The following is a 14,151-nucleotide window of genomic DNA, read 5'->3' on the forward strand; positions in this document are numbered from 1 at the left end:
AAGTAATACAACAATATAAATTAATACGCATTTGTACCAAATCTACTACAATATACTTATTAGCTAAAAACTAAGCTTAGGGCAAAAGTTTAGCTAGGAATTATATTATCATAGTTATTCTGATGTCTGTCGCGACCTTGATAGCCTAAAAAAGTTTGTTTTGTTGGGTCTTGTTCCAAGCCGAAGAGGTCAGGGATAAAAACCGAGGAGATGGACGAAAATGATCAGGAATATCGCATACACCAACCTCCAGAAGGCGATTTATAAAAAATATAGCTACTAAACGCGCATGTTATGTTACTTTAATTTATATTTATGAATCAGAAAGCTATGGAGCAGACGCAAGACCGAGCTGTTTAGAGTGAGTTCATGAGAAGAACTTTATGGTGATCATGACCTTCAGTCTTATTAATTCGACATAGAAGAAAAAGTTATTCTCAGAAGTAAATTAAGCTACGAGATGCTACGACGATCTACAAAATGCTACGACGCTTCAAAGATGCGCTATATGCTCTACGAATCTACAATATAATACACTTAGTCACATTCATCATTTCTAACAAACGCTCGTTATACAGAAAATGATAAAATCAAATTCATCAGCGCATGCAAACGTGAATCTCATAAATATTTCAAAGATAATGAAGGTATTATGAAGATAAGTGGATCAGGCAGAAAAAATGTCTGTGACATAATTTTACGAATCCTGGCGCTGTACAAATTGAACCAGAAGAACTCAAATCTGCTGAGATAAATGGAAATCTCCGGCATTCTATTTTTACCTTCTTTTCCTTTTTAATAATTTAATTTATTAGAAATAAGTGGTACTGATACTTTTTTTGATTATTTAATGAAATTACAAAAATAAACAAAATTCATTTCATTATAACTGCACAATAATTTCAAAAGGTACCGCGTTTTACAAAACAATTCTCACTTTTTTACTTTAACTGTTTCTAAATAAACTTTTCGAAAACAACTCATTTAACTGAACAATAGGTATCTCTTAATTAATATTAATATAATAAATGCAAAATATTTTGAGTACGTATGTCTTATTTCCCTTCCATGCAAATGTAATACAATACTGAATAGATTGGGATAAAACAATAATTGTAATACAAGACGTGCTGTTCTTAGCTGCTGTATCTGCATGCGCATGTTATACATGCAAGCAAAACCATGGGCGGAAATTAGTAGTAGATATAAGGAAATTTCTAAAACCACCACGCAAGTCCTGGCAAAATCCGACAAGATTGCTTCCAGATAAGTTGTTACCATTAGTATTCAAAGAAAAATAAGACTTATATCTTGTCTCATAAGGTTTCAAATAATTTGTCTATATATTAGATAGGTGTCGCACCAGATATAATGAAAAGTGTAAATATATTCGGCGTGTGGTCTATTTTGCACCGAGATCTCATTACGGTGTTTTATCAAAGGACGTTAAAAGGAGAGTTCTGAGAGCCTCTAATCAGAAACAGTTGTGATATAAAATAAATATTTAACAGAATTAACTAATACCCTGCTGGTCTATGACTGTAGTTTTTCTTTGCAGCTTTGTAAAAGTTGTTTTTCTTTGGGAGACACGCGGTATGGTACTCTCCCATCACTCTGTATGATATCTGATAATTATAAGATTTACGAAAATATTGCCGTGTCGTTCCCGGTACTTTATAATAGGACTTCGTTTCTTTCTCATGCGAATCGTAAAAGGTGACTAAGGAAAAAGTCACATTCATAATTCTTATATTTTTGTCGCACACAAAAATATATATAAGCTCGCTATACTGCGCCGTCAGACATACAAGAAAGATAAAGAATTTATTTCCTTTAGTCATCTAGTCCGGGGTGCACTTCAACCTTGTGAGATAATGACGTAATCGGGTTTAACGCCAGGAGGCAGATTTGATTAGCAGAATTATTTCCATATTATGTTATGTTACACATCCATTCATCATTATTTTTATAATACCTACTACCTACCCCTTCTTTTGGGCACTCTTGGGATTTTACTAGGTACTTAATTCTTTCTCCGTAACAAGGAAAGTTCCGAAGAACCAACTGTTCTCTTTTAATTAAAAGATTACAATTTACGTTTTGAGGTACAACTTCTGGTCTAATTTTTTTCCCGCCATCACTTTGCTTTTTAAATCAAATATATCATTCTGATTTATGTTTCCTGTTTAAATATTAACCTTCATACTTCATACCTGTTTTCTCAATTTCAATTAATATCAATATGAAAATATTAACATACAGAAATTTTTAATTGAAAATAATAAAGCACATTTCGTATTCAACAAAATTTATTTGGTAACAGATTCCCATTTCTCATATTTCTTATTTTCAAAAATGGAATGGACTGATTTTAACAAATTTAAATCTTACAAAATCTTTTTTTTAACTTAACGTTATAATTATTGTAATATTGGAACATACTATTCTTAAGCTTCCACAGTTATATTTCAGATTTTTCAAGAAAATTTTAACTGAGTGTTTTCTTTGGTACAAACTTTCTCCCTAATGTAAGATTAAGTCTTCTTGAGTAAGCCTTGAAGTCTTTTCGAGACTTTGGGCTCTGTTTACCCCACGAGGGTTATACATATATATAGTCACGCCTATGACCCTTGCGGGTAGACAGAGCCGACAGTATCGAAAAGACTAAAGGCCACGTTCAGTTGTATGGCTTTATGAGATATAACGGTGACAATGTATGTATGTGAAACTTATTGAAATTAAACAGCAATACACTGACGACATACCTGCTTCAAGTCCAAAACAACTCGAAGTTCCAGGAGATAACAATCTTCGCTAAACTATGGGAACATGTGCTCATGTCAAACTAGTTAGAACCAGATTGTGAGTTTTGCACAAAATAATTATATTACAGACAGATAACCTTATGTATCCAATATCCATACTTCCTTTCTAATCCATATTTCTATGGGAATGCCGAATGTAAAATTCTGTTTTATTACGCTTGTACATAACCGCTGAACCGATTTTTGTGTACATATTATCCGAGGTCAACATAGGTTCCTGTTTTGAAAATTACCTATAGATCAAAATAATGGGAATAAAATAAGTTGCGAGTAAAAGTTTATTATATATTTACATAATAATTTTAAGTTTTCCATTACAAACTAGGGGTTTTTTTCAGGTCGAATTAGTATTCAACAAACCAATGTTGTCGTAGCAAGTTTTCACCAAATGAGTTTCATCTTTATTTTCTAGTCGTTAGAATGAAAGACAAGATCTGTCCTAATATTGTTTTTAAACCATGTGCAGGACTGGCAATTTATCTTTCCAATCGGTATTTGATAGCTTCTCAAGGAAGAAAAGCTTGGACAAAAAGTATCGCATAAATGTAGGAATACTCAGTTGATTTTTATTTAAATTGTCTTTGCGTAAAAGTTTTTGTGGATTTGCACTTGTAATAAATTTTTTTTACATTTTTGGACTAGCAACCCATTTATAACATCCGTATAGCTATACTGTATCTAATGTAGCTACGAGAATGTGGCCTTCAATTCTTGTGACTATTGGCGCTGCCTATCCCGTAAGAGATAAAGACACTATATGTGTGCATTTTTGTGTTCTCTTAACAATACTTATATACTGCAAGAAGATTGGTTTAGTAGATAATGTGTGCATAACAAACAAATATAATAAACACATTTTGGCATTTATACTATAAGTGGGGACCCTTCACAACAACTTCATATAAAATATTATTTTTATTTTCCGTTCCAGTAGAACTTTCGGAATAGTCTTAGTGCTTCCCAGTACTTTGCAAGAATTACCCTATTTGCCGAGCATGCATTAAAGAGAATGATAAATATGGATGAGGTGAAAGCAGTGTGTGGAAAGATGTATTCTCTACCTCTCCGCGAAACAGGCGTAATTTTATATATGTATTAGGCTGTATTTCTGAAACAAATAAATACTTATTCGTTTGTTTGCTAACGAAATATAAGAAGTATCTTAATATGGAGTAAGTAATCAGCCTTTTGCAGGGACGAAAGCGGAATCGCGGCGGAATCTTCATATAGTAGTTGGGAACTTTGTCGTCTCGCTCGGGTTATAAGTAATTACTTATCTTTAAAGAGCATCTTCGCTACATGCAGAAATACCTTTTGATATGATTAGGGTTATTATTATCTTGATCAAATTAAGGACGTCCTGGTAAAGGGTCAGGTCAAGAGTACCCGAAACCGCCGAGCTTGCATGAAATGAGTTATGAATGTGGATGAAGCGAAGGAAGTATGCAGAGATCGTGGCAAGTGGAAAGATGTAGTCTCTGCCTACCCCTCCGGGAAAGAGGCATAGTTTCATTCTAGGCATAGTATTGTCTCTTATATTAGTAAAACAAATAAATCCCTATCCTTAAAGCGTCGTTTATAAACATCGAATTAAGAATAAAAAGTACGTTACGGGCGCGTTCAATACCTGTAAGTATTTAAAAATGTAATCTTTGCCAACTAGAATTTTGAATTTGTATTTTCGAGCACATAGTAACGAACGAACGTATTGCAAAGCCAAGAGAGACAAAAGCATCTCAGAATATGAGGAAGAAATTAGAGGTGCCGGAGAAAGCCGTATACAATGTCGTCACATTGTATAGGGAAAGAGGGTGAGGTGACTATGTACTGATATAGTATTTGTTGAATGTCTATGTCTACACAAAACACAGTTTTGTCGATATGGCTTGATATGTTTATTCGGATGTAATGTTATTTTGGGCACTAATGGTTTCGAGTCTAGACGTCTAGCATAAGGACGGAAGGTTAATTAGTACAGCAGCATCATAAAGAAATAGGCATCTTTGTATTTCTTGTATGTATATGTATATTTTTGCTATAACATCACTGAGTTAGCTTGTTATAGCTACTTAATTCATTTATTTCATAAAATAGAAACTTTGTTTAGTAAGCTGATGACGATCTTATCATACTGAAATCTCTTCCAGAAAAATAATTCAAAATTAGAAATCGCAACAGAAAGTATCTACTCTAAATTTAAGGCTTATAATCTTATGATTATTCTTATAGGCACCAATATTTTCGATTCAGATAGTGATACTATCTGAATCTCTATTCTATCCCCTAACTATCTAGCTGAACGTGGCCTTTAAGCGTATTTGGGACTTTTAGCTCTGTTTATCCAGTACGGAATAAAGACGTGATGTATGTATTAATTTTAATAAGATCGGGAAAGCCAATCGTCGAAAAAATTAACTCGAATATTATTCCAGGAATTATTTACAACGCCTGGAGCTGTTTGATAAAGCGATACAAGCGTATGATGAGGCGCTCCGTTGGAATGTGAGTCAAAAACAAACAAATATACTCGACAAACATGCAATTAGAAAAGGAAAGCATTTTTTTAAATCGGTCAAAATAATATCATAAGTAGTAATATTATTACGACTAATTACAGAAAGAAGACGTTCGTTCCTTGCTGGGGCGAAGCGTGGCTCGTGCGAAAATGACACATTACGTGGGGGCTTTAGCCGACGCCGCAAATGCAAACGGTAATGACCACAGAGCAAATAAACGACACCGCGTTTGCAGGCGCGATCTTCCTGAGGGATCTTCCCTGCTCTGTTGGTGATGACAATATTATGATTGATAATCGCAGGGGACTGACGCTATCAACTAGAGAGGGAAATGATGAATGAGATTGGTTTGTTTCGGTTGGTATTATTGTAAAATATTATGTGCAGTAAGTATGTACCTATGAATAGATGTTTATCAATTTTCACTATATTGGTATGTAGATTGTTTTTCGTTTGTTCCCACCTAGAGTTTTCTGCCTAACACAATGATTGTATGGATATCTATAGAACTGTTGGATTTAAAGTCCGCCAATTATATTATGTTAAATATTTTTTGTGCGACAAAAAAGGAATACATAAATTAATGGACAGTTATAAAATAATTTAGTAGGTATGAGACACTTTCAATGAATTTCCAAGACCTGTGTTTACGTAATAAACTTGTTAAATTTTAGTACAATACGGAGTGACAAAATTAAAATGAGATATTATTTCTAGAGATTTTAATTGGATTTGCGAGGCTCATTGTAATTCAGATCATACTGAATCTGTTTAATTTCAATGATTTTCACAATATTCCAAATTCAGTTTCGTCGGTATGATCGAAATTTTGATTTTCATCTTGTTAATTGCTAGCTCGTCGAAACATTGTTATTTATTGTCGTAAAATGATTTCATGCAATTAGTACAATAATTCGATCATGTTTATTTACTGATTCAATTCGTGCTTATTGTTCCTATTTGTTTTAAATATAATTTATTAATTTTGCTATTTGTATGAATATTGATGGATGTTATGAACACGATGTTACTCTAAATACGCAATAACAAAAACTTGAAATACTTAGTAAGAACTTACAGATACATTAAGCTTACTACAGCAAGAAAAAAAGGCAGTGAACAACTGAACAATTTTTTCACCGTTACAAAACATTGATTTTCAGTTGTCGCCATCAATGTATTACAATTCAAAATTCCGCCCTACCTAAAATAAAAATATGCCTAATAACACTGATTGAAATTTTTTATATTATATCTGCCATAGAACTTGATCCTGAAAACCTGACAGCTCAACAAATCAGGGCTCAAACGAATTACGAAAAGTGCGCCTTTGAGAAGGCGTTGGTGCTAGCCAGCAGGGGTCAGAGAATTCGCCGGTGTCCACCTTATTTCGCTAATTGTGTCCGACATGCCGAAGAAACGGTAAATTGTTTACCTTAACATATTATATTATTAGAAAAAGATATTAAAAAAAACTTCTACATAGAACTAAACAAGTTGCATTTAAAGAAATACGTTGCTTCTCTGATATTTTGATGATACCATAGTTTATTGTCACAAATGATACCACGTCTTATTGTTTCAACTGATAATGATTTTTGAGGCACAGAGCAAAGAAGATTTAAGGTTTATCCCCATGGGTCAGAGATGTAGCCTGTGTCTCAAAATACGCCATACGTTTTTAGATTGACCAATAAACCTCCGTTTCCGACACAAACACGACTATGTGAGATCGAATCCAAAAATAATGTATGTACCTACGGATTTTTTTAAAGACAACGCCTTTGGTTTACGTGAAAAGACCTTGAGTGCATTAATTTTAGTTTTCTCCAGACGGTTTTTCATTAAAATGCCTTTAAATTCACTATCTATGGCTCTTACCAATTCGCTTATACAAGCGGATGGAGTAGGTAGTTCTCGCGTTTGCTTTTCCTAACGGTGCCACCTTTTCATAACCCTAAACCCTTTCATAAATTTACTGGAACATTATTTCTTTAAAAATAATAAATAAATATTGTGCTTACATTCAGTATAAACCCATTTTAGATTCGAGACTGTGTCGGCAAAAGTGCTCACAAAGTGTTATCGTCAGCCGGCAGTCTATTGGAAAAGGCTCAACTCAGTAAGGATTCTATCGACGCTGAAGCTGTACAGGTGGTAACTAGGAAGCCGAGGATGCAAACAAATGACAAGCAACAGGTATTGTTTGTTTTGTGTCGAGGTGGAAATAGGTGAATGCCTCAAGAAATTAATTGTATTATTTGATCAGTGTGTATAATGATCAATATTTGATTCTTACATTTTTTATTTATTTATTTATAACATAATACAACCTAGTACATATAACATTATAAAAAGAAATAGTAGAATCAGATCTGCAATATATCTTACTCGTATGCCATGGATGAACAATATCTTTTTTTTAAATATTGAGTGTAATGTTTGCTCCCAAGGTCTCAAATGGATATATTAAAATATTTTAAAAACTGGTTAAAAAATCTGTTTTCTTTTCTTGATAAAAATGTAACCTAAAAGACAAGTGTTCAGTTATAACAATTTTTCAAATCAAGTGTCGTTAAACAAACGACGAAACTTTTAATAGCAGCAGCAACAAAATCTATTAAAAAGCTCAAGTTTACTACAAGTTCCATTTGTCTTAGTTGATTTCTTTATAAAGTTAAGCGACCTCGTTTCCTATAATGTTGGCTTGTCCAAGTTTGTTCTATCTAGCCTTAAGTACTTTCCTTTAATACGACAGTGAATATTGAATTAAATTTAGGTTTCAAATGAGTAACGTTAAGGTTCAAAGGTACATTGACCCGACTGTAAAATTCTATTTATCAATTTCAAAACTATGCCTAAACTTACGACAGGTTACATTTAGCTTAAATTTGGTAATTAAAGTGGGTGGATGCTGCCCCAAACTTTCTTTACTTTTTAATTTTAGTACATAATGAAGAATACTTATACCTGCATTCCCACGAAAATGGGAATTGAACGAACGAGGTTATTCGTATTACACGGGTGGGCGTAATCTAGTCTTAAAAATAAAGACCTTTCAAGAATTAGACAAAAACAAATTTATTATCTAAAAATATCCTTAAAAAATAAACATAATGGTATATTTTTCTTTGAAAGGTACAAGAAATATCCAGAGCAGAGAAGCAAAGGTTCGACCAAACATCGCGGCTGATGGCTGCAAAGTACTTAGGGTTAATGGCCCACGATAAGTACTTTCTCACTAGCTTATGCAAAGATGAGAGATTGGTTTCAGCTAATAAACAAGGCTCACGCAAATTGCAAGAACTAGCAAATAAAGCTTTGAATGATGTTGAAAAGCGACAGGTAAATAATTGAACATAAGTTGATTTCCAAGCGTGAAACAGTTTTTTTGTTTCAATCGAACATGAGTAGCTGTTACTATCTTGCTGCTATAAATCTTGATTACATCACTAAGCCATAAGCCATATAGCTAGATAGCCATAGTCCAATACAATCTACTGTAGTTGCTAAATAGGTACATAAGGAAGACATTCAGCTGGCCTTCGATACTTATGAAGATTGTTTACACTGTTTATATATTATGTATTTTAGGCAGTTCTTCGAACTCGTCGACCTATGTACGCAGCTTTATCTGCTGGAGAAGAAGCCCGAGCCCGGCTCTCCAAAGCCCGTAAAGACCAGCTTCAAAGAACTCAAAAACAGCACGCCGAAGATGCAAAACGACTAATTCGAGTAGCAGAGGCATCCCAAAATGAAAGAGATACCAGCAAATGTCTTGAAAATGCTGAGTTTGCCTTGGAACAGATAACCAGAAAGCCAGCCAATCTGCTTCCAAATAAAGACAAGTATCTACAAGAATTGCATAATATCATAGCTAATGCTTTCTTGGATCAGGTTGGTTATTTGGACCGCTGCTTTTTTACTGATTTCGCTATCGCAAATAATTCCAGATATTTCATGTGAAAACATATTCGGCAAAATAAAACACGAAGGCAAGAATCCTTAACACCGTCATAAATATTTCATTGATTTATCGCTCATGTGAAATATTGATAATGCTCTTCCAGAAATCCTACCATTGGCTACCTATTTGGTTAGAATATTTAAGAGGACTTTTGAATCCCTTGGCAAAAAAAATATGAAATGGTTTAAGCGCGTCTGTAAATACTTGAATTGTATCCTAACTTAGGTATTATTGGTAAGTCTTCGTCAAATTTGACTTTGACGGTATCAATAGTATGAAAAATTACAATGACAAAAATTGAATTGTAGCCCATCTATAAAGAAACCGCTAATTAAAAGTATTACTGAAGATTTGGCAGCTTGTTTTTGTTTATTAAAAAACGACGAAATAAACTTATCAAATCATTTTGCAGAAACGTGTGAAGCATACAATGAGCGAGTCGGATCGTGAGAAAAGGGCATTCATGCTGCTGGGAATGTATTTGTCCCGAGAACCAAGTCGAGACTCCATCCTTAGGACGAGACCAGGACCGCCTCGGGATGCTAAGTAACCTATGACATATTTATTTATAAAAATACTTTCGACTGGGGTTACAAGCCATCGAAATTTTCAAGAAAAAATTAATAGGTACTAAAACTATTAAACTTCTATGAAATTCATCTTTGAGCCAAATTTTATCGCAATCAGTGCGGTTATGTAAAAAGAACATTTAAATACGATTTCTTCTGCCTTTAGAATAATTTTTACTACATATACTTTAGTAAAAAAAATAATAATAATAGGAGTACATATAGCTAAATCAGTTTGATAGTACATGATCGTGTTTGTGTTCAGACGCCGTTTGCAAGTTTTGGAGCGTGGCTTGAATATGAGCGTGCGTCCATCTGAGCGGTGTTACATTTTGCATGAGCTGGCCCGCCTGCACATCGACACCAAGCAGTCTCAAAGGGCGCGGTTCTACGCCTTGAAGTGCCAGTCTGGTATGGAAATTATCTGCAATATTGCATAAGATTTCTAAATTAACACCTAACTTCACAATATTTTCTTGCTTTGAATATAGCAATTCAAAATAAGAATTTTCCATAATTGCGATTTCGCAGATATAAATTATTAGATTCATACGGGTCACCAAAAAAAGGAAATAAATTTTAACTTTAGCGGGAACATCTACATATTGTTCTTTGTAATTTTTGGTAATAAAATGTTTATTTATAAATGAAATGTGAAAGGTGATAAATCTACATAAAAACAAAACCAATATTTTGTAAGAGTAAGTCCAGATTAACCTTTACCCTTTCAAGTCAAATCTTCAACTACATATGTATCTATACCTCACCCGGTACAGTTTACAATTAAAATAGTCCTTTCAAAATATATTCACCTTGGTTTACTCATTAAGATTAATACGTACCTACAAAGTTTTTCTGACAAATTGCCAGTGCTTTACAGAGACAAGAAGTCTTTTAATCTTTGAGACCGCATAGCAACATTTGCTCCACACCAATTGACCTAAATCCGAACCCTCACCTCAGACGCCCGTGACCCAACATGAATGCACACTTAAATCACTGCAAAGCCATGTACAGACTTTAGCAATGCAAACGAAACTCAAGATAAAATTATATACGAAATCTTACGAAAGCGCCAGCTTATTTCATCTTGACGTGCACTCATATGACTTTGAATTCCATATCATCCTTTTAATTTTAGATTGTGCTCATGATTCAGAGTTATTCTAAGCTTCAGAATTAAGTTTATCAATACTATTGTGCTTTTCACATGTTGGTCTTGGTATTTTTAAATTACCTTACATTTATTTGCTTCTCTCTGTCTCATTTTTCGTTCTAGGGTTCTAGTCATAATTATAGAGATATATATATATATATTTAAATTTTTAAGATATATTTTCTTAAATTTTCCGTAATAAAGTATAAATTTAAACGAATCTCTTTAATAGCCTTATTTAAAAGAGATAAAAAAGGTAATTTCATACTTTTGTTAAAATTGGTTATTAACGTTCCATCATCTGTGGTAAAAATGATTTGTACAGTTTTCCACTGACCTTTATTTCGTAGAGTGCCGTGCAGCCAATCAAAGAGTGTGGTTACTGAATGCCACGTTCCTATTGGCTCGATGTCATTTGATGCAGAACAACCGACCTGAGGCGCGCGCTGCGTTGATTGAAGGCGCTTCTTTGGCGCGCAGCTACGGATATCAAGATGTTGCTGATTTTTATGATACGGTAAACTATTATTTATTTCATATTTAAAGATCAGCCATTAACAAATTCAATGAAATTCCTTTTGTTACTCTACTTTTATCAGTTACACAGTCACTGAGGACATCGTAACATGCATAAAGTGTAGAGGAGCAGTATCAAAGAGCACAGGAACTATTCTTGAAAAAAAGATCCATTATTTTCATCAATTTGTTTTCAAGCCATCAGGCAGTATGAAATCACACAATTTCTTTAATCGGCACCAAATTATTCATAGTTAACCATAATTGTGAATTAAAAGTAGTGTAATATAATTTTCGGTTATCGTTATAGTTATATAAAGGAACCTAGCCTTTTAAACTGAACATACTCTATTAAATAACATTTAAATGTCACGTTAATAGGATGTCTATCTACGTTCTAGCTCAATCTAATAATGTTTCGTCCTGAAATAATATACACTATATCCTGTTGTATGCAATGCGGTGTCAATAAGTACACTCCACTGGCTCAAGTGTGGACGGTCGGGCTACTGTTTACGATCGCCCTTCCTTAATTTCTTCGTAGTAATCCGCCCATAATCCTAATTAAGCTTCGTTTTCGTGACCCGAGACAAAGATAGACGATATGGCTATGCCTGTCTTACAAAATGATTTAGAATAGTTACCCGTATGGGAAGTAGGTACTATTATAAATTATGATAATATAAGAGTTATTCTTTTTAATTTCTTTTGTATTTCTATGTAAGATACCGTGACTTAGGATTATGAGGTAACTACAGTCTCAAAAAAATAAAATAAAATTGACATTGCACTGAAATTTGTAAATTAGTTTCATATCATAAATTAGGCTTAACTCATAAAAATAATGATATAAATAATAATCCCTGTTTTTGGTGATGATTGATTAAATTTTAGAAATATTTACCAAATTCCTTTCGGTACATTATTTATTTACTTAATGTATAAGTTATTTTTTATCATAGTGCGTCGATGTGTCACTGGAAGGAGAAGTGGCATCAACTGAGGCTGAACTTGAAAAACGAGAGAAGGAGATGGTGGGTTTGATGCAAGACGATGACTTGAAATCCGCGGCGCAGCATCTATTTAGAAAAATGTCGGTTTTGCCAGCAAACAGGTACTCACATAAAGACAAAACATATATAAATATATATAATCACGTCAATATCCCTTGTGGGGTGGACAGAGCCAAGAGTCTTGAAAGCCTGGAAGGCCACAATTCAACTAAATAATGTTTAATGATGCAATTCAGATTCAAATAGTGACAGGTTGCTAGACCATGGCCTACCAGAAAAATCCCAAGTTTATATAGGCTTTCCATTAGTTATTTTTTACGACATCCATGAAACAGCTATAGAGTGGTCCAATTCCGGAATAATGCCGGAAACCACACGGCACATAAAACAAAACATAGGTACCTGTAACACCAAATGCTATGTATCCGCCGGGCCCTGGTAAAAGGGACAGGCTAAAGAAAACTTGACTGACGCTTCATACACATTCATCACTCTCTTCATGGAAGCTTTACTCTCGTTAAAAGAACTGTTACTGTAAGATTTGCGATAAACGATAATGTAGACGAGCAAAGCCACAGGAAAAAGTTAGTTCAAATAAAAAAAAATTCTGATCTCAATTAATTTGTAAATTGAATTATTTTGCGTTTGCAAGAATGTAGTAAAACATTAAAGTCAAATACCAGGCTTAAAATATTTGCAAATCCACTAAGCAATCTTAAAATTTTATTACTTTTATAGACATTTTTTACTTTTTAGTAATTTTGTATTGATATTTACCACAAATCCTATAAAAATATACCCTGGTGAAAAATAATGACAATAGATTTAAAGTAGTAGTAAAAATTATTCAAAGCAGAAAAGCATTTTAATGGTAATTTTCCACAGGTAGAAATAAAAATAAAAACTACTTTGCTGTCACGTGCACTCTGTAGCTTTAAAAGCATATTTTTCGCTCAGAGGCTATTTGGGAAAGTCATAAATCACAAGTCTACCTTTTATTATTTTTAATTTATTTTCATTTGAAAAACTTTTTTACTATAAAGTTTTTTTTTCATTTCATTTTATTATTTTAAATTTACATAATTGTATGGCCACTTTCATAATAAGTCACTCTTAAGGTTTCTAAGCTTCCTTATGAAAAAAAAAGAGTTCCTCATTCGAATTTATTTTAAAGGCGATTTTCCATTATGCCTGGCACTCGTGTGGAAGAAGGTGCATCGGCGGCCGCTGGACGCCGTCAATCGATCATACCTCGCACACAGCAACCAACGAGGATCGCTTACAAGTCCCGCCATCCACTCGGATTCCAAGACTTCGATATTTGAAAAATTCCAATTCCAAATACCTTACCTAAACTGAGGCTAGAACAATTTTCGTTACTTTAATACCTTCGTATGATACGGTATTAAATATTTTATTAACTTTGAACAACTTTTGTAATTGTTTTGCTTTCGATATTTAAAATATTTTTTTTTGAAATTTATTAGCGTTGTTACTTACTACAAAATATTGAAAGAGTAAAAACTACTCGTACTTAACTTTGTTTCCTTTTTTGCCACTTGATAACAATTGCAATTAATCATCACATG

The 14,151-nt window shown here is 33.5% G+C and overlaps 1 protein-coding gene across 1 annotated transcript; it reads left to right on the forward strand.

Moving 5' to 3' along the window:
* Positions 1–4,568: 4,568 nt before the first annotated feature.
* LOC106141494 (outer dynein arm-docking complex subunit 4) lies at positions 4,569–13,921 on the forward strand. Its single transcript, XM_013343144.2, has 12 exons — positions 4,569–4,636; positions 5,258–5,327; positions 5,443–5,536; positions 6,606–6,763; positions 7,388–7,540; positions 8,480–8,686; positions 8,936–9,238; positions 9,721–9,854; positions 10,143–10,288; positions 11,384–11,550; positions 12,512–12,663; positions 13,737–13,921. The coding sequence occupies exons 1-12, from the start codon at positions 4,569–4,571 to the stop codon at positions 13,885–13,887; spliced, it is 1,803 nt and encodes a 600-aa protein (XP_013198598.1). The 3' UTR covers positions 13,888–13,921.
* Positions 13,922–14,151: the final 230 nt, after the last annotated feature.

Source organism: Amyelois transitella, chromosome 12 (assembly GCF_032362555.1).
Source record: "Amyelois transitella isolate CPQ chromosome 12, ilAmyTran1.1, whole genome shotgun sequence".
NCBI classification, from domain to species: Eukaryota; Metazoa; Arthropoda; class Insecta; order Lepidoptera; family Pyralidae; genus Amyelois; species Amyelois transitella.